At 41.2% G+C, this 19,394-nt stretch overlaps 1 protein-coding gene across 5 annotated transcripts in view; it reads left to right on the top strand.

Annotated features, from left to right (window-relative positions):
• Positions 1–10,120: 10,120 nt before the first annotated feature.
• Positions 10,121–19,394, top strand: part of ppip5k1a (diphosphoinositol pentakisphosphate kinase 1a) — a 30,798-nt gene continuing 21,524 nt past the window's right edge. For all 5 annotated transcript variants that reach the window (XM_085770401.1, XM_085770386.1, XM_085770394.1 and 2 more), the window contains exons 1-10: positions 10,121–10,200; positions 14,110–14,654; positions 15,366–15,561; positions 16,922–17,012; positions 17,129–17,214; positions 17,717–17,871; positions 18,314–18,415; positions 18,747–18,908; positions 19,017–19,138; positions 19,243–19,344. In XM_085770401.1, coding sequence (XP_085626527.1) covers positions 14,511–14,654; positions 15,366–15,561; positions 16,922–17,012; positions 17,129–17,214; positions 17,717–17,871; positions 18,314–18,415; positions 18,747–18,908; positions 19,017–19,138; positions 19,243–19,344 — 1,160 coding nt within the window. In that variant the 5' untranslated portion in view covers positions 10,121–10,200; positions 14,110–14,510. The remainder of the gene's footprint in view (positions 10,201–14,109; positions 14,655–15,365; positions 15,562–16,921; positions 17,013–17,128; positions 17,215–17,716; positions 17,872–18,313; positions 18,416–18,746; positions 18,909–19,016; positions 19,139–19,242; positions 19,345–19,394) is intronic.

Here is a 19,394-nt window from a genome sequence, read left to right as displayed (position 1 = left end):
CAACTATTAAACTATGGAAATGTCCAAACATAATCCAGTTCAAAAAGAAATACAAAGAAATTATTTTCAGTATGTACAGAAATGAGTGTGTCTGACAACCACAAGGTGCTTATTATTATTTATTTGGGTATTATTTACCGACTTAGTTTATTTGTTGCTCTGTTCGTGTTACTTTCAGTTTGTCTTTGTGTATGAATGTGTTTGTATATGTTTTTATATGTATCTGACTATATAGAGAGATAAAGATTAGTAGTAATCATATGTTAGAATAAATCTATATGTATATAGGCTACATATATTAGAATAAATCCAGTTAAATAACTCATAAAGTAATTTATTGTATAGACTATAATGACTAGATAACTTGATAGATAATTTATGAATAAGGGGTGGGAGTAAATAAGTTTTACTTCTTCCCACTCCTTTTCGGATATGAAAAAAAAACAAACAAACAAAAAAATCAAATTATCTTTATTTTCAATTTATTTTATTTTATTTTATTTTTTTGTTCATATGTTGTCTTTGCAAAGTTTTTATTTGTAATGTCTGTCCATTTCTGTATTATGTTTTATTTCTTTTAACATGTCCAAAATAAACTTAAACTAAACTAAACTAATTCTGAATGTATTATGCCATAGGTGTCAAAGTCAAGGCCCGCGGGCCGGGACCGGCCCGCCAGGCGGTCCAATCCGGCCCGCGGGACAAATGTTGGAGTTCCGTTTCTTTCGGCCCTCTCTCAGCAGTCTGCTGAGCTCACTCCCCCGCCCCTCCCTCACAGATTGAGTGAGCGCCACTTCTCCTCTCCCCCCCGCCCCTCCCTCCCTCCCTCAAGTTGCAGCGGACAACAGAGACACAGAGCCGCCGACTCTCACGTATTGACTACTACAACACAACAACAGCGGCTCGTTGCGTAGTGTAAGGACAGCACCGACATCCACCGCTAAAGTCCTGCTCTTGGTCCAGCTCGGCTCGAGTTCTCACTGGGCCTGAAAGTTAAAACCCAACACGGTCCGACCTGCTGATGAAGCCCCGGCGCGACGTGGCCGGACTCATTAGCGCAAATTCTCGATCCGAACCGGCGTGTCCGGTCGGGTTGGTGGGGCAGAACCGGCCTGGGGGCAGAACTGGCCCGGTGATAAGCCAGATATAACCTGTAGTTACGTATCCACGCACAGCTGGGAGCTCAAAGCAACAGAGGAGGGGAACAGAGAGAGAGGAGAGGGACAGCGCAGCTACAGGTGTGTGTGTGTGTGTGTGTGTGCGTGCGTGCGTGCGTGCGTGTGTGTGTGTGTGTGTGAGAGAGAGAGAGAGAGAGAGAGGGAGATGTATTTTTCCTATAGCTACAATTTAATATCAGCCCAATACCTACAATTGTCTGTGTCATTTGCCACATGTGGTTTTGACCTAGAACTGACAGCCTTTTTAAGGATTTGCCTCTGACAAAAATATTAAGCCACTACTGGCTGCTAATTGGTGGAAACTCATAATTACATCATGGAAATAGTATAAATAGGCTATAGGCCTATGTATATCCTATATTGCCATTCAGTTAAAAAAAATATTACAATATTACTTTTGGTTCATATTGCCCAGCCCTAAATTTCAGAATGTTCATATTTTTTTGTAAAAAGGATAGCTCATAAACTGTACACATCTTAATAATGTACTTTGCACAAAGTACAAAGGGAAAAATGTGGAGTTCTTGTTATTTACAGGTTAATATGCAAATGCGATCATTTTACTGTTCCGGCCCTCTTGAGATCAAATTAGGCCGAATGCGGCCCCTGAACTATAATGACTTTGACACCCCTGTATTATGCTGTTGCATTATATATTTGCCTACTTCATTTCTACACAGCTGTTTGTCCATGTGAGTTTTTGTGTGTTACAGAGGTGAGCTGAAGTGAAGTTCTATGGGATTATTTGCTTCTCTTGTATTCACTTCAAAATCAATAAAAGTAGTGCTTTTATTTTGGAGGAAACACACCTGGGTGCATCTGGCTTTCTTGACTCATGTGGTGGGGGAGTGGGAGGAAAAACAGAGCAGAGGATGTGCTGTCCCCTCTATTTGGTAGAAATGAGGTAATGATTCACAGTCAGTTTGGTCTTTATATAACCAGACTTTACTCTCTGTCGTCACTTTTTTTTGTCATCTTCATCTTCTCTTTGAAAGGAGAACATGGCCTTAGACGTGCTGCTGTACAGAGCTGGAAAGTCAAAGAACACTTATCAAAGGCTTATTGAGGCTTGTGATATTTTTAAAGCCTTAAATAAACTGGGATAATGATTCATGACCCATATTCTTTTATACACTTACATTTTTTTACTTTTATATGATTAATGTCATTTACTTCCTTAGTTAATTAAAATCCAGAGTCCCCCATAGGAAGTATGCTGTATAAATTTATGGCTGTATAAATTTATGGCCTCTTGACTTCACAAGTCACATTTGATTTACTTCTATTTTCAGCTTTTATACCATTGTGTATGTAAGCTAAATTAATCAATAAAGTAAAAAGGAGACACAGCTGAGACAGGGTCCTTGGTTTGAGGGATTTGGAGGGATATAGTATGTATGTGAATCCTATAGCCTACTGTATGTTTAATTAATTCATGCTAACTCATTAAAACAATAATGCTTTAATTAGGAATTTTAAACTACAAGTCTATCATTTATATTTACACATATTGTTAGATATCATGGAATAATTCTGAGTACGATCAACTACATACTGTAAAATAAATTATATACATTTTAATTGGTAAAACCTATATGATATATTGTATATATTAGTGACATATCACATGAATGTGAATTATGGACTCATGTAAGTTTTATGTATTTTTGAAATGTACGAAGAGTTCATTTGCAAAAGCAAATAACTCTGTTTTTAAAAAATTCTACAGTAGAATCTTCATTTTTTATTTTTTATTTACATAAGGTGATATCAGTCAAACCAAAGTTGAGTGACTTTGAGATGTAACAAAACAGACATATCTCAAAAAAAGAAAGTTTTATTGAAAACAACACTATGCCAAGCACAATTACAAAGCCTCAGCTCATTTTTTTCAAAATGGAATTTATCTGCTTTTGCAAATGAACTCTTATGTATAAATAATTATATAGATGATATATCAAACTATGTACATATTAAAAAAAGGTCACATGTAGCCAATTACCGGTACATTGTTACTATGTTATTATTTAAATGTTTCCATTTGAATATGATTATCATGTATATGAAATATATAATATTAATTCTTAAGGACCCTGGAAAATGAACAGGGAGAAGTCGTCCGGACTAATGTGTAACCTGTTGTCACCAGGACCCAGCCTTAGATAAAGGGTGGATGATGAATGAATGGAAAAGTCTAATGTGTGCTATAATTTTATTTACTGCCTCTTTTATACTTTCTCATGGCTTTATTTCCCTGTATAATATTTTTTGTCCATCATCAGCACCTTGAGAACTTTGGAGTATCACGCCTCGCCCCATTAACTGTTCTCCACCCACTTTCTTTCACTCAAGAAAAAAAAAAACGACCTGGAGACAAAGCTGCCCTTTCAGCCGTACTAACCGAGCACTCACTGAGCAGGAAACATCAACATGTGCAATTACAGAGCCTAAAAAACGCAATAGCTACTGATACAAATGAACCCCACTTAACTTATAATGGGAGTCCAGACTGAGTTTAAGTGGGATATAATGACAGTAATGCTCTATATATTCCATCTGCTGTGATGTTGCACGTTTTCTCGTGACTTTTTTTAGAGAAGCTGAAATCACCAGGCTTCAGTCGGCTTACTCCCATGCTCACTACATCCACACTTAATTCTCCTCTCACTCCGTCCGCACATGAACACATCATGAGGCTGAATGGATGCAGGAATGGTGAGAATGTCACATCTGAGTGGCTCAGGGTTTGACCTGCCCTCTCTGGTTTTGGCCTCAGTGGATTTAAATCTGAATAGCTCACAGTAAAGTGAACTACCTGGACCAGGCTTCAAAGGGGACATGGAGAGACTCTGTGGTGATATTGTGTTCGCAGCAATTGTCCCATATTTCCATTGCAATGTTTAGATTTTTCCACGTCTATGATATTTGTCCAGAGGATTTGGGACAAGGTGTGCCCACACAGCCATTGGCTATTTATACTGGACAGAGGTTGTGGGGGAAATTACTAAATTGTTTGACTAACTGAAAAAACGTTCACTCCAGCCCCGCCCCAGAAAGTCAACCGTCAACAAAACAACACCGTGCTGCACCACTGCAGTGACATGAACAGTGAACTACTGTATACTGTAGGTATGTATGTTCGGCTGCTGGGCAGATATTAGTTCTCTGATCCTCACAGGAGGAGCCACAGCAATGATGGATCGATGACAGAGTTTTTTTTCAGAGTCCTCATGGGATCAGCAGACATTTGGCTTTATTCATAAGCTCCTTTCACAACGGAGGCCACTCTTTGAATAGCACTGCAGTCTGAAAGTGGCAGCAAAGAGAGTAGCTAATAAAGACTGAAGGTCGTTGTTTGCTTTTGCTGTCCTGAGTGAGCAGGTTTTGTTACAGCGTTCTCTTCTTCTAGACCAGTGTATGGTTTTATTGACTGTGAACACAAGCATGTGCTGTTTTAACACGAGGAGAAAAAAAGTTTGCTGTTAAGAAGTTACGGATTCTCCATTTGGGCTTCTTCTTGGTAATATATAACATATAAAAGATAAATTACTGTAGTACTGTTAGAGTCGGTTTGCAACATGGAGCACCTTGCAGAATACTTTCATCTTTACCTTTATCATTTTATAAATACTTAATACTTTACCTCCAGATGTTCCTGTTTTACCTTGCCTGTACACACTTATCAAGATATTTTTGTATTATTAATAATGCTTTTTATTGGTGTATGTTGTTTCATGGCTTTTGTTGTTTTGTTTCTTTGCACATTTTTTGATTTTATTTTGTTTTTGTCACCTTATAGGCTACTTGTTCCAGTTGTTTCTTGTCTCCTGGACCTTTTAGTTTATGTTTCGCTCTGCTACACTGTAAATGAGGTCTCTACCTCAGTGTATGTCCAAATGTGTTGAAATAAATGATGATTACATGAAATTAATGAAAGTTCAATGGTGTAATAGATGCAGGAATAGCTTGGCGAGATAAAGACAATTCATGGCTGTTCATTAAATTACACATTATGAAAAGGATCCCTCATATTGATTTACCACCTGAACCTTCGGCGTCCCTCAGCTTTGCAGAGATGTAAAGTGAGTCTCAGTTCATTGTTCAGTCCAGACACGACGTTGCTGCTCTGGTTCACTTTCACTGTCATGCAGGATTGTTTTCAGACCTTCAGACACAGGCAGATGTTTTCAGATGCACAGTCAGAGAGCAGCTGGTAAGCAAAGAGAAACAGTTAGTAGCTAAAGAGCAGATATTTCCCTTGGGAGCTGGTGGAGACTAAACACAGAGCTAAAAGACCAAGAGGGAACCAGTGAGCTTTAGAGGTGTTGGACACAGGGCAGAGGCATTTTACATGTAGACTGTGATGTCAACCACACATTAATCCTGGTGTTGTCTGATTTATCCAAAATCGGGATGCGGGATGTGCCTGGAGAGTTCCTATCATGCTGGTTTGTGTCAAACATGCTTGTTGAAATGAAATAAACCTCTGCTTGCAAGAGAAACCTTTTAACTCTTTTTTTGAACATACTTCATTACAACAAAGACATTAGACATGGCTCACATGAACATTGACTCAGTTCACAGTTTCAGCAGGGGTTTTCCAGGCTGATGGACCTGTAGGAAGCTCTATTTAAACTCTACCAGAGAAGCTTCCCTGCAGTCAGGAAGTCAGCTTTCCACTGCTGAAAGGACTTTGTTAGGAAAATCTCTCATGAGAATTTTTGTTGAAAGCAGAGTGTGTTTATTTTTTCTTACCTTGTTCATACAGTATGAATGGCTGCTGTGTGCAGCTCTCTTCTTACCTGCACAACTCCAGTGAGTCTGTAGCTTCTGCTTGTACTGGAGATCAGGAATTAGCTCCTGATTCCTTTGGCACACAAGACTCATGTTCTTTACTGTAGCCTACATCGTGTCCCCAGGAAGTGAAACTTTCTGCAGAGTGTTTATTTTGGAGAACTTTGGAGGAGTGGAGGCGTCTTGGGTTTTACAGGATCAGGGTTAAGGGGTGAAACAAATATTGCACAGATAAACCAACAGTAACACAACATTGAGACTGCATTTGAAAGATGGTCAATAAGAGTATCGAGGAAAATAATGCAATGTGTCCTATAAATTAAATATAAGTTTTTTAATATGTTAGCAATAACAAATAAATAAATAAATAAAGCAAATTGGGTTGGCCTTTTAGCAAGATGCCCTGACACCCAGCTGTGCTAACAATGCTAACTGTAGCCGCTTGCCACCAAGGCATACTGATGGTCCCTGGAGGATGAATCCTAATCATCTTGAAAATGTAAGTGGCACATGGTTACATGTAAAGATCATTTTGAGAAGACAGGGCTGCATATCATACTTCCCCTACACATTTGCTAACACTTTCATGATGCATGCTGCGTTTGACCTGACACCACTGACCTGGGATCACATTTACAGCCATACCCCATGTTTGATAAAAACATCAAAAATGTTGGAGCTTGTTTCTGTCTTAAGGTTTGATCACAGGGCTGCTGGCACTGAGTCACTGTTAAGAAGATAACCTCTGCAACATTATGAAATGGCAGTTCATTAAAATTGCCGTGAGATACATTTGACAAAGCTTTATTGATGAAGGTTACTGGGCAAGTTCTTTCATGGTTTCTTTTTGATGTTTTTATGTAGATGTTCATTATTTCTGTGCCGTTAATGTGTCTGTGAGAAAAGTCATTGCAACCAGTGAATGCTTCTCGTTTCCTAAACCCATGAATTCAGAGTGGAAAACCACTGTGTGTCTAATTCGATGACAAAGCATTTTTTCCTCTGTGGGATCTGAGAGCTGTTCTTTTCTCCACTGGTCACTGGCTGATATTCTTTTTCAGCAGACGTAAAATCATGAAAGTCCCTGAAAGTACTGTACAGTTACAGTTTTCCCAAACAGGATATGCCTGAGTGCACGTCTCTGCAGGTTCAATCATGTCGGCTTTCTCTCAAAATGCGAAAGAATACTTAATGTGTGGACTTTAGGGTGTTTTTGACAGAACACTGTTTCCTTTTTTTTGACAGAGTACAGAACGGACTTTCTTCTCTCTCTAAGCAGAGATGGAAAACACAGCTGATAAAAGACGACGTCCAACCACAGCCAGACCACTGGCAGCCTGCATTTACCTGACACCCAGGTCATTAACCGCATGCGTTGCTCACATAGCTGCATGGGTGTTGAAACACGTGCCTTCAGAGTCTGAAAGAAGTCTTGTACATGTTTTATATAGTTTTCTGACACCATACACACCGCACCGGTCAAACAGGACATGTTCTCATGCAGGGATTAAATAACTTAGAGCCACTGTAGCTATTTGATAAATGGAGTTGCTGGAGGAACTCTCTATCTTGCTATCTCTTCACCACATGAAGAGATATGTGTGGCATACTAGAGATAATATAAGATGACATAAAGTAAACATCTACCTAATTTCTTATGTTTGTGTTTCAGTGTATTTAATCAGTCACATATCTGTTTGTTAGAAAGCGATTCAGATGAGAAAAAGGCTGGTGAGATGAAACCGTGATTCAACTTTGCAGCGTGTATAAGAAATGTATGTTCATTGGCTGCTTCATTTTTTCTTGTACTCTAAGATGCCCTTTAGAAATCTCAGGTCACATCCTCACTGAAGTAAATAAATCTGTGAAAGCTGTCAAAACCACTTTCCTCCATCCACCAGTTTTCAGATCAAAATGATATGAATTGCAGTCATGATTTGATGACTCCTCACTCATCATAGTTTTCACCAAACCAAAGAGAAAACTAGAGGAGCTTCTTCATGGTCACACTATGGTTTGACTCTGTTTCACAGCTGCAGATGGGCCACAATACCTGCAGTGGGCTTAAAACTAACTAAAGCTAACCCTAACTCTATGGAAAGATTAAAACCGAAAATAAATCAGTCTGTCTGTCAATCCTCAAATTCTCCTCCCTGCCTATGGACTTGGTTCTCATTAAAGATGCAAATCTGCAAGAACTGTTTCCAAATGTAGGCCTATGTCTTCATAACACAAACAAAAACAAACACACACAACAATATGTTGCAACAGATGTTGAGAGATAACGCAGAAGCTTTAGAAAATGTTACTCAAAAAAAGATGAAACCATGCATTTGTCAGGGACTATTTTCAGCTGTGGATTAATATATATATATAGTTGGTGGCTTAGTGAGTATTTGGGTCAGCATGGCAGTGGATGTGCAGGGCCCCCTGGGCAGCAGTGTAGTCTCATTAGTAGACAGAAGCCGCCCAGTGAAATAAGATTATACCAAAAAAAAATACCTGCCATAGAATCAATTCATTGTGCACTATCTTTACCCTCATGTGGAAATTTCCAAATGCCATGCCTCAAACTACGAGCTTAAGGTTATTTCATCCACATGGCATCACCTGGGTGGTTTAAGAAACAACCTGAACAGCCAGCCAGAGGTGAGACAAGTTGCTGATGTTGTTCTACGGTGTGGAGCCCAGCGGCTGCTGCAGGGGCCCAGAGACCAAATCATCCAAGAAACTGGAATTCATAATGAGAAACCTTGTCCTGGTCTGACCTGTTGCTGTAAGTCGCAGAGAGTGTAACACCCCTGACTCAAATGGCAAATGGAAACCATATGAGGCAGGTATAGGCAGCAGAGGGCCTCTTTACAGAGGGTCTTTGTGAGAGCAGTGTGTGGGAGGTAGGCTATAGGCTAATGCAGGAGAAGATGGGGATCATTTAGATTCATCTGACTGAGAACCCTAAGCTATACCTCTTCACCTCATACACCATAATCTATACTGTCCCATGTAGGCTAAAAGCCCAGGTGATACAAGACAAACACCACATGTCCAGGTAGTCCAGTTTTAGGGCCAATTGGAGCTTATTATTTCAACAAAATGCAGAGAGGTAAAACGTTTTATTTTCATCCTGACAATATTTGTAGAAGTGGGTGCGTCTTCTCTTCTCCATGCCCTGTTTGCTCTCTGTTCACTTACAAAATGCTCTTTTCATGAGCAGCATAGTGGCCCACTGTGACCCTGTGAAGTGTACAGCAGCAACAGCCCCAGCTGGCCCGCACACAGGTATGTCATGGACAGGGTGGCGGCCAGGAGGCTTAGAGACATGCTGACGTCAGTGTTGACTCTTACATCAACGGCAGCAGCACGTTGGCGGTTTACTGAAGGAGCCGTCTTTTTGGAAAAATGCTGAGTTTTGGGAGGAGTTGGGTTTATACAGCACAGTGGAATCACTGAAGTGTGCCTGCCCTGGTAGCCTCCTAGGTGTTAAAGTGGCTGCATGAGCAACAGTAATGATTGTGGTAGGCTATCAGAAATGACCAGTAGAAACACATTTAAAGTACAACAACAGATGCAAATGCTATTTCACTGTGGGGTTACACCCACCAGTTCCATTGGTGATATGAGAACAAAACCTCCATTATATCATTTAAATATATAATGGTACCTTTGGGTACCTTTGTGATTATCGTTTCATGTTTGTAGGCTATAGCCTACTGTAGGCTAGTCATTATCTTTGTGCTGTTTTTATTTTTTATTTTTTGCAATCTCATAGGCCTCTGCTGTTTTGGGCCCTTATCTAGCTACCCTAAGTTAGAGCAGGTGTAAGCATGTATATAAATGTGCATATGTGAAGGATAATGTAGGAGCCTAATTCAGAAAACTCTAGGTCCGTCATGTTATGTTGATAACAGTTGTGCTGTGTGACAGCAGGGTAAGAGTTGTTGTTTATCTCACACCGCCGACGTTTCCCTCCCGCTAGTCTCAACGCTGCCTCTAGAGGGCGCCAGAGCGCTTCCGCCGCGGGCTTCAGATCTGGCTGAGGTCGCTGTTTATTGGCTGGTTGGATTGTTGGGCCACACCCTTTTACGATGGTTCGCTTCTCCTATTGGTGGATTTGCACGTCCGTCGTCAGTGCGTCAAACCTGAAAAAATTAAGATTGGTTTCACTGGCAAACTGTGAGGAGTAAAGGAAGCAGGCTGATGGCAGCGACTGAATCCCTCCAGCTACTCTGTGAGTTCACGATTAAATGTCTCTCTCTAGTCGAGAAAATAAGGTTGAGCGCCTACGGTCTAAAGCCTTAATGTGAATAACAGCACAGATATGTAGTGATCGTCCCAAATGCAGGCCCTGGAAGACCTGTCTCCATAGCTTGGATACGAGTTAGCTGAATGCTAACAGAGGCTAATACCAGCTAAATAGCTCTACGCTGCTGGTTGCTAACGGTTATTTCATCGCCAGGTGACGACGTAGTGGCGTGGAGATTGGTTTTACACACTAACATCACAGTTGAATTATCGTAATTTTGTGGTTCACGCTTGTAACGTTACGGTGTCTCCGGCTTCGTAATTTGACGTCCCTTCCCTTTGCCATAATATTGGACATAACATCAGCCAAGTGTAGCTGCAGAGAAGTAACGTTAATGTGACGGTAACGACAGACGTTAGTGTCAGCTGCAGGTCATCGTCAGCTGATTGATTTGATTTTGAGTCAGTGTAACGTCCCGCCTCGTGTCTTGAATTCCCATGGTTAAACCTGTCCAGCAGAGACATCAGGTGCTGCTCTTGTTTTTCTGAGAATAGCTGACACCCGTGAGCTAGTGCAACTGAGGTGTGTTGCTTTTCGTTCACCCAGTCGATGTAATAGCGTCTACAGACTGAATACAATTGCATGCACTCGTAGTAAGTAACATGCAAATGTGCTAGCCAACGTACCGGTAAATAGAAAGGGAAAAAAAGGGGGGGAGAAATGATGCCATGAAAAGATGTTTAGTTTCCTGCTTCCCCAGTCTTCCCCAGTGCACCTGCACACAGTTGTTCAGAGACTTGGCAGGCAGGTTGTTGCAGCATCTTGGAAACCTGCCAGTGCCACAGGTCTTCTGAGGATTTAGGCTGTCTCGGCGTCTCCTGTCTCTTCATGTGATCACAGACTGACTGCATGCACGATGCTGGTCGAGGTCGCGGCTTTGTAATGGTCCAGACCATCTGTTACAGGACTCCCTGTTCAGACACCTCCCTGATGGTGTTGTGCAAATAATCTTAACATTGTTGAGACACTTGCATTAAAGATCAATCAATCATTTGATTTAAACACCTCAAAATAATCAGACAGTGAATGAATAAAAAGTTGCAACCTTGAACGTAGTTCAAATTTTACCGTTTATTTCTCCAGTTTTTCTCCAGTAGTTTACTTGAGTAGATGGTACAGATACCATTTTCTAATTGGCTCCTGCATGCAACTCAAGTAGTCTACTATACAATAACTGTTGAACTCGGTATTCATTCTGCTGAGTCAAGTAGACAAATGCAAAGACAGAGCTTAAAAATTCTTATCAGCCATTTTGCAAGAAAAGGGAGTATTCATCGCTAAAGAATAGCGATAGGTGGTATGTAGAAATCAAGATTTTGCCATAAATCAACACCCAAACTCCCACTTCACTCTATTAATAAAAGTCTGTTTAGGCAGCAACATTCCGTCACTGTTGGTATTTGATATTCTCTCTAAAGTTTGAGTACAAAAGGCTCTGACAGTCATGAATAAGATGATAAATAGTTTTATTGAAATGAATCCTGACTCCTGGCACAGATTCAGGCTCCAGTGGAGTAGATCCTGGTGCTCTGCAGTAGATCTGTGAGTCTGGCCCGGCAAGGAGGCCTGAGCCAGGGTTCAAGGTGGGGTAGAGGTGGGATAAAGTGGAGAGAGGTGAAAGAGAGAACCAAAATCACAGGCAGTAATTGCATGGACGAAACACTTAGAAGCAAAAAGGAGAGAGAAGAGGCTAAACACGAGTGAAATGTCGGCTTTTCTCTCTCTCATTGTTAAACTATGGTACTCTTCCACTTGTAACACCACTTCCACTTGGAAGTACTCGGTGGATTAATCAACAATGGGAATGAATGTTGTTGTTGCAGACAGTCCTCCTAAATGGTATCTGATGAATAGTTGTAGTTTCCTCTTGGCAAACTTCCACATTCTTTTAGGTTTATTAAAATCCTCCCTGGAGTGTGTCAAGGTCAACAATAACATGTCATATTTTTTTCTTTGCTGCATAAAATGGATACGCAGGCTTTTCTCCCCACATCAGACTTACATGTACGTAGCATGAAATGTAAACTGCATGGCCGGTCGCCTCAAGTCTCATAAAATAAAGAGGACACAACCTCTGTGTCCACACTGGGAGCTGTGGGCCTGTTTGCATCTTGAGCAAGCAGGTGTAAAAGAGGAGATTAACTGTTATGCTCAAGCTCTGAAACACTAATCCACTTAGTCATGGAAAGAGTTTATTTTGAATCGACCCAGCACCAAAATGGGTGTGAGAATGAGTTTCTGTACCAGGCAGCAGGTAAACATTAATAAAATGGGTATACTTAACCATTACTTCTAATGCACCCGTTCAACATCAAGGTATACTTGAGTAATAACTATACTAAATGGAAAAATTAAATCATCGCAAATTATTTATTTACCTGTGAAAAACAGCAGTTATTTTTTTTCCCCACATATCCTCTTTAACCCTTTTAATGACACTTTCCAAAGAACGTTTAATGATGGTGCAAGACACCATAAGGCATAATTAAGGAAAGGGCTCTAATTATTAACTAATGATTGTTTTCATTTGAGAGGCCTGAAACAGTTAATTTTGGCATGTTTGTGGAGGAAAATTACTTTCTGTCTTATTATAACAAATCAGTTATTGATTATAGTCATTTCAGACCCAAGTTAATGTATTACCCACATTGTTTACTGTTATGGTTACTGTACATTTGGATCCCAGGAGGATTAGCTGAGCACTGAGTTTTTAGGTCAGGGGGACTTTAAATAAACAATCAAAATGTGTGGAGGAAACTTGTTCTTATTTGTGTTCCCTCAGCTTGAGATCCCAAAAAGCTTTGGGCAGTTATTAGGTTGTTTATTATCTCACATGGACCCAGTCTTGGCTGCTGATGCTAAAAACAATATTTTCCACTGTAAATAAATAGTTGTTCTGGCTCTTGAGTGACTCAGCCTAATGAAGTTAAGTGTTAGGCTAGTTGTTCAGATGCCTGTGAGAGCAGCAATTATTTGTGGTTTTTCTACAGTACAACTTGTCCTGCCTGTCACCATAACTGACTAGTGTTAGTGGCGATGCAGATGAGAGCTGATGCAGCGTCAGGGTTAAACGGGTTGTAACAGTAGAGTAAGTGCTGCAGTAATTATTGCTCAAGGCTCAGCACAAGGCCACTTCTGCTTAAAGGAATGGTGTAGTGGTGGCTGGCATGTGCCATGTTGGACATGGTGTTCTTTTAACCACACAGGTCAACATAATGAAATTGAATTGGAAAGAAACCAAGAGTTGTGTTTATTTATTTAATCTACAACAAGGGATTATTTTCATATTGGTAATCTTTTGTGATTTTTTTTTTAGAATTCAGCGGTTACAATTTTTGTGTCTGTACTGTAGGTTAGAAAATGTCAAAATGGCTTTTCCAACAGTCTAATTTGAAGACTTTAATGGTTTAGTTTGTCCAACCAAGACACTCCCGCAAATATTTGACATTCTTTAAGGATGACTAAAACAAATATCAAAATAGTTGGTTGATTGACAAATGAATTAATTAACAAATTGTTGCAGTTCTCATTTTTTTCACCCAAAGCATAGAGATGTTAGGACATTTTTAGCATTACAGTACTGCAAAATTAAACTTAAGAAGAAGAAAATCTTAGTGTGACATTTGTCACAAATTAACTCTTATACAGAATGTTTCGAACCAACATTGTCCACAACAAAAACAGTGATCAGTAGTGAAAAACATAATATTTCAACGAGGAATTTGTATTTACAGACACTGAGTCTGAAAATATTGTGTGATGTCTTTGTCAACAAGTCTGGTATAATGAAAATGAAATGCATGAATGACGTTGGATGTTTTCTTTCTCTTGTAGGATTCTTGCTACAAATGGAGGAAAGGACTGTCATCAGATAATCGGAGCTTCAGGCTCCAAGTTGCTGAAGACTTGTCAGAAACCCAAGCTGGTCATATGAGATGTGAATTTGGTGAATGAAGAATGAGGAACATGAGGAACATGAGTAACGACGTCATTGCAGACGACTGACCAGCTCCATTATTTCTCGCATATCCTCTTCTGCTTGAGCCCTGCTCATCTCGTCTCATCCTGCTCGTCTACCTCACACACCTTCACCAATTGGCTCTGCTGTCCACCCCAGACAGAGTGGACCTGTCCCTTCCCCCAGGCCTTGTGCCGTCCCATCAGCGGCCCGCTCCGGCGGTGGTTTGGCGTAAGATGGCGCGGTGGGATGCTGAGGGCAGCCGCGGAGGACTGTGATGTCAGAGCCCAACAGCCCGGGCGAGAGCCGGCGTGGCGCTCCCAGATTCTTCGTGGGCTGCGAGGACGATGAGAGCGAGGTCCTGGAGGACAGCATGAGGACAGACATGGAGCTGTATGAGGACGATGAAGACACAGACTCGGTGGGAGGCTGTTGTCATTGTCATTCCATGTGACCTCTTAACTAGACTTTGCTCAGCCTTGCTCCACGTAGATTGACCGAGTAGTCATCAGTGGAGGGCTTTCAGTTAATAACAGCTATAACAGAGAAACGCAACTGTGTTCTTGACAACCAGGTGTCATGTTTTTGGGTTGAACTTGTATTGTTCTGTCCAATTCTTTTGATTCTCAGTCAATATTCACTTGAACTTGAGGATCAACTGGTTAAAGTTTGAACGTCAACCCATGATTTCTTTTACCAATTCTGACACAGTTTAGCACAAATATCCAACAGGATAAGTGAAGTGATGAAGTGTTAACATTTTATATCCAAAAGGTAAAAAGTCACAACTTCACTGTGACATCATCATGTGAATAGAAAAACGCCTTTGGCTACTACTGAATACTGTAACTCAGGAAGGAGAATAATCCAGTTATAAAGAGCAAGTTATACCATGTTGCATACCTAATACCTCATCATGCCTTTTGTGTTAACACACTAGATTTGATATAAATCAGATTGAAAATGTACAACAGTGTGGATGGTCTAAGAAAGTCAGAGATACAGCAGTACAAAGTCTAACCATCTTTATGTTCTGTCCTCGTATGAGGAACAAAGCTACCATTGTTTGTATTTCTTCTACCCGCAGACAGATCATTAAATAGTCGCTTTCCTCTCCCTCTCTTCTCTCCAGCCCCCGGAGCGACAGATCATGGTGGGGATCTGCTGCATGATGAAGAAGTCCAAGTCCAAGCCAATGACCCAGATCCTGGAGAGGCTGTGCAGGTTTGAGTACATCACTGTGGTCATCTTCCCAGAGGACGTCATCCTCAACGAGCCTGTGGACAAATGGCCTCTGTGTGACTGCCTCATCTCCTTTCACTCTAAGGGTACAGCACACACACAAATGCATACCTGACACCGCGTCTTGACATACAGCAAGCGTGCGAAACGGTGACGAAAACTTGCGCGAAGTTGTCCCGATATGCAGCGTGACGATTTTGTTGCGAGTATATTCTATTGGGTCAGAATCCAAACCAATCGAATTATCGAGGGATGTACAGAAACTTGCGGCGCTATTTTGAGATTCCTGGCATTTCCTGGTTGCCGTTTTTCACATCTTGGAATGTTTTTTAAATTGTATTCTTTTCATATTCTCCTCTCTCTGATAACTTGCTTGTCAACAGAAAGCAGCGTGTACTTTTCAGCCAATAAGAAGTGTTTAGGGGCGGGACACCGCCGCGAAATGTCGTCCAGATAGAGACAGAGTGAGGGATTTTTTCAGGGTTGAGCTACATCGCTGGACAGAGCGATATCGCTCGCGGCACGTCAGGACAGGCTGATTGAAAAGTACAAATTCTAATCACTTTTCCTCGCTCGCTCGCGCCACTGTCGTGTCGCTGTATGTCAGGACAGGGTGTGAGAATACAGTGTTTTTTTAGTAGTAGTAGCAATAGGCCGGTCCTCACAAATCCTCCTCCAACCAGCCCCTACTAAGTGAATGTAGGGGAAACACTGGAGTGACAATACACTCATTGTGTTTAAGAGGAAATAAATACATTTCACAGATGCATGTTACTTGTTCTGTTTATAGCCCGAGTGGTCATGTGGGCATCTTATCAGACACCCAATCAATTACCCACTAAATAGAGTATCTGTCTTGTAATACAGTGCTAGCATTATGTGTAGTCCAGTTTTAGTCTGTCGACCTCTGTGGGAGTGTCTCAAGTGTTTCTCTTTTCTCTAATAATGTCTCATTAGCCAGATCTCTTAAAGGACAATTCCAGGCAAATTGAACCTGGGGCTGTAGATTTTCTTTTTAATGTCTCCTGTTAGGCAGTAGTTTTGTCTGCCTCCGCATTGCCACAATGGCGTTTAATGGGAGCGAACGGATCTTAGGCTGTTTACATCCCACAAAACCACTTTTTTTTTTCCCCCAGACAACGTCAGATGGCTATTCAAACATATACCGAGGGGTTTGTTTACTTCAAGAAAGCCGACATGTTTGTAAACGGAGCTGTAATACAAAGTCTTGCGAGAGAGTCAAGTTGCACGATCAGTATGTTTACAGGTCGTCTGAAGCTCCTGTTTGTTTTATCAACAAAGGAATATCAATTCGGAGGAACTACGTTTTCGTAGCAGTAAGAGTAAATCTGGATATTGTTTATTCTGCTTGTAAACAAGTGCATCATTCAGTCATCATCGTCTATGAGCTTAATTTACTGAAATGTTTCTATGCATGTCAACTAGGCTTCCCGCTGGATAAAGCAGTGAGCTACGCCAAGCTGAGAAACCCTCTGCTCATCAATGACCTGAACATGCAGTACTACATACAGGACAGGTAATTCTACCTACCTAAAATGAATGTTATAGTATTATTTGGAATTATACATTCAAAGCAAAGTGAGGCAATCATATTTTTCTGATCAATGTCATTTTATTTATAATTTTGAATAGGAGAGAGGTGTATCGCATCCTGCAGGAGGAGGGGATTGATCTGCCACGCTATGCTGTGCTGAACCGAGACCCAGATAAACCAGATGGTCAGTCTACACAAGTCACCCCTTATTGATGTATCGCTTTACGTTGCTAACTTAACATGGGGACAAGACAATACACTGTCGAGCATTCACTCCACACAGCTTAGAGTGTCTGTCCATGCAGCATCTCAAGGCCATTAATTTTAAGAGTGCATTGGTTTTATTTCAGCTTGTGGATAAATATAGTATCAAATGTGAAGCAGTTGCAAGTGTCCCATACTTAAGTGCTGTGATATGATGGGTCTGGCATTCAAATGCTGTTTTTACACAGTGACGTATGAGACAGTCCCTGGACTGATAAGCGATCAGATGTTTTACGTCCCTAATGACTGTTTTAAAACAACCAATGAACTTTGAACACATGGTTTAGAGTGCAGAGCTGCTTCACAGGGCTCAAGTGTAAACACTGAGGGGTCAAATGTTGTCTCCATAAATTATCTGTGGCACTAAAAAGAGGCTTCCTGGCAAACATGAATATAATATTTCCTGTATGTGTGTGTCTCAGAATGCAACCTGGTGGAAGGGGAGGACCACGTGGAGGTGAACGGAGAGATATTCCAGAAGCCTTTTGTGGAGAAACCTGTCTGCGCTGAGGACCACAATGTCTACATCTACTACCCCACCTCTGCTGGTGGTGGCAGTCAGCGCCTCTTCAGAAAGGTCCCTCCTTTGATCCCTATAGTGTTTTTTTTTTTTTTCTGTGCATAAGTCTTGACCAAAACACTTTTCCAGCTGAATGATCCAAAATCCACCGCGAGTTAAAATGAAACAGACCCAACCTTCCTGTGTTCCCAATCAAAGAGTCCTTGTGTGTCTGAAGTAACAGCTCTCATGTTATATTTGGAAAGTGTTACAGGCCCGCGGCTGTTCTTGACATTTCAAATGTGCACCTCTCTTTTATCTGTTTAGTAATAATGGCAACTGTTAATCAACTGAACTGTCTGAAACAAACCTGCACCACTTCATAGCTTCTCTTGTGATGGTGCATGAGACTATTCCTGTGCCAGGGGAAGAGCATTAATGATAAATCAGGCTCACAGTTGTCAAACATAGACCTGCAACCTTTAATTCAGAGTGTGATGGTGCTCTGTGACTTTTGTAGATTGGGAGTCGAAGCAGTGTGTACTCACCGGAGAGCAGTGTGAGGAAAACGGGCTCTTACATCTATGAGGAGTTCATGCCGACAGATGGCACTGATGTTAAGGTAGAGTATTGATTAATTGATTATTATGAACACTGCTGTGACTCATTTCTGAAATGCAATATGAGACACTTGAAAGAGACATAATGTGTTGGTTGTGGTTCAGGAAAACATTTGTTTTTCGCCAGTAGACAGTGTTTTATACTTCTGGAGCCAGTGGTCTAGGCCAGATGAATAACAACTACATCACAGCAACATGAACCTATATGGTTGTAATTGTATCCGAGAGTGTCCGGTGTTTCTGTGTAAGGTGTGGCGATATAGTTCAGTTCAACCTGTAGGATGAACTTTTAAAATAAATGACCGTGACTGAGACAATGTTTGGTGGCCTCAGGTGTACACTGTGGGGCCAGACTATGCTCATGCTGAGGCCCGGAAGTCTCCTGCTCTGGACGGGAAGGTAGAGAGAGACAGCGAGGGCAAGGAGGTCCGCTACCCAGTCATGCTTTCAGCCATGGAGAAACTAGTGGCCCGTAAGGTTTGCTTGGCATTCAAGGTAAGAAAAGGCATGTTAATGTAGTGTAGTTATTCTTTCATTGTGGACTGATACTGTTGCACAGTTTGTCCACATCACTGACGGAAATCTTGTCCACTCTCAATGCAGCAAACTGTTTGTGGCTTTGACCTTCTCCGAGCCAATGGACACTCTTATGTGTGTGACGTCAACGGTTTCAGTTTTGTGAAGAACTCAATGAAGTACTATGACGACTGTGCCAAGATCCTGGGGTACCAGCTTCAGTTTTTGTCCACCTGACCAGTTCCTGCTGAGCTTGCCTTGATCAATCGATCACTGATTATTTTTCCGTTTTTGTCTCTTTGTGGATCTTCAGGAACATTGTGATGCGTGAGCTGGCTCCTCAGTTTCAGATTCCTTGGTCCATCCCTACTGAGGCAGAGGACATCCCCATTGTTCCCACCACTTCAGGGACCATGTGAGTCATTACAGTAGAAAGTGAAAGACAGAAAAAACTGTTCAAGCACA

This window comes from Trachurus japonicus, chromosome 3 (genome assembly GCF_045865225.1).
Source record: "Trachurus japonicus isolate A0001 chromosome 3, Traja_1.0".
In the NCBI taxonomy this organism is placed as follows: Eukaryota; Metazoa; Chordata; class Actinopteri; order Carangiformes; family Carangidae; genus Trachurus; species Trachurus japonicus.
Note: the sequence above shows the minus strand (reverse complement) of the source record. Positions and strands in the feature narration are given on the sequence as shown.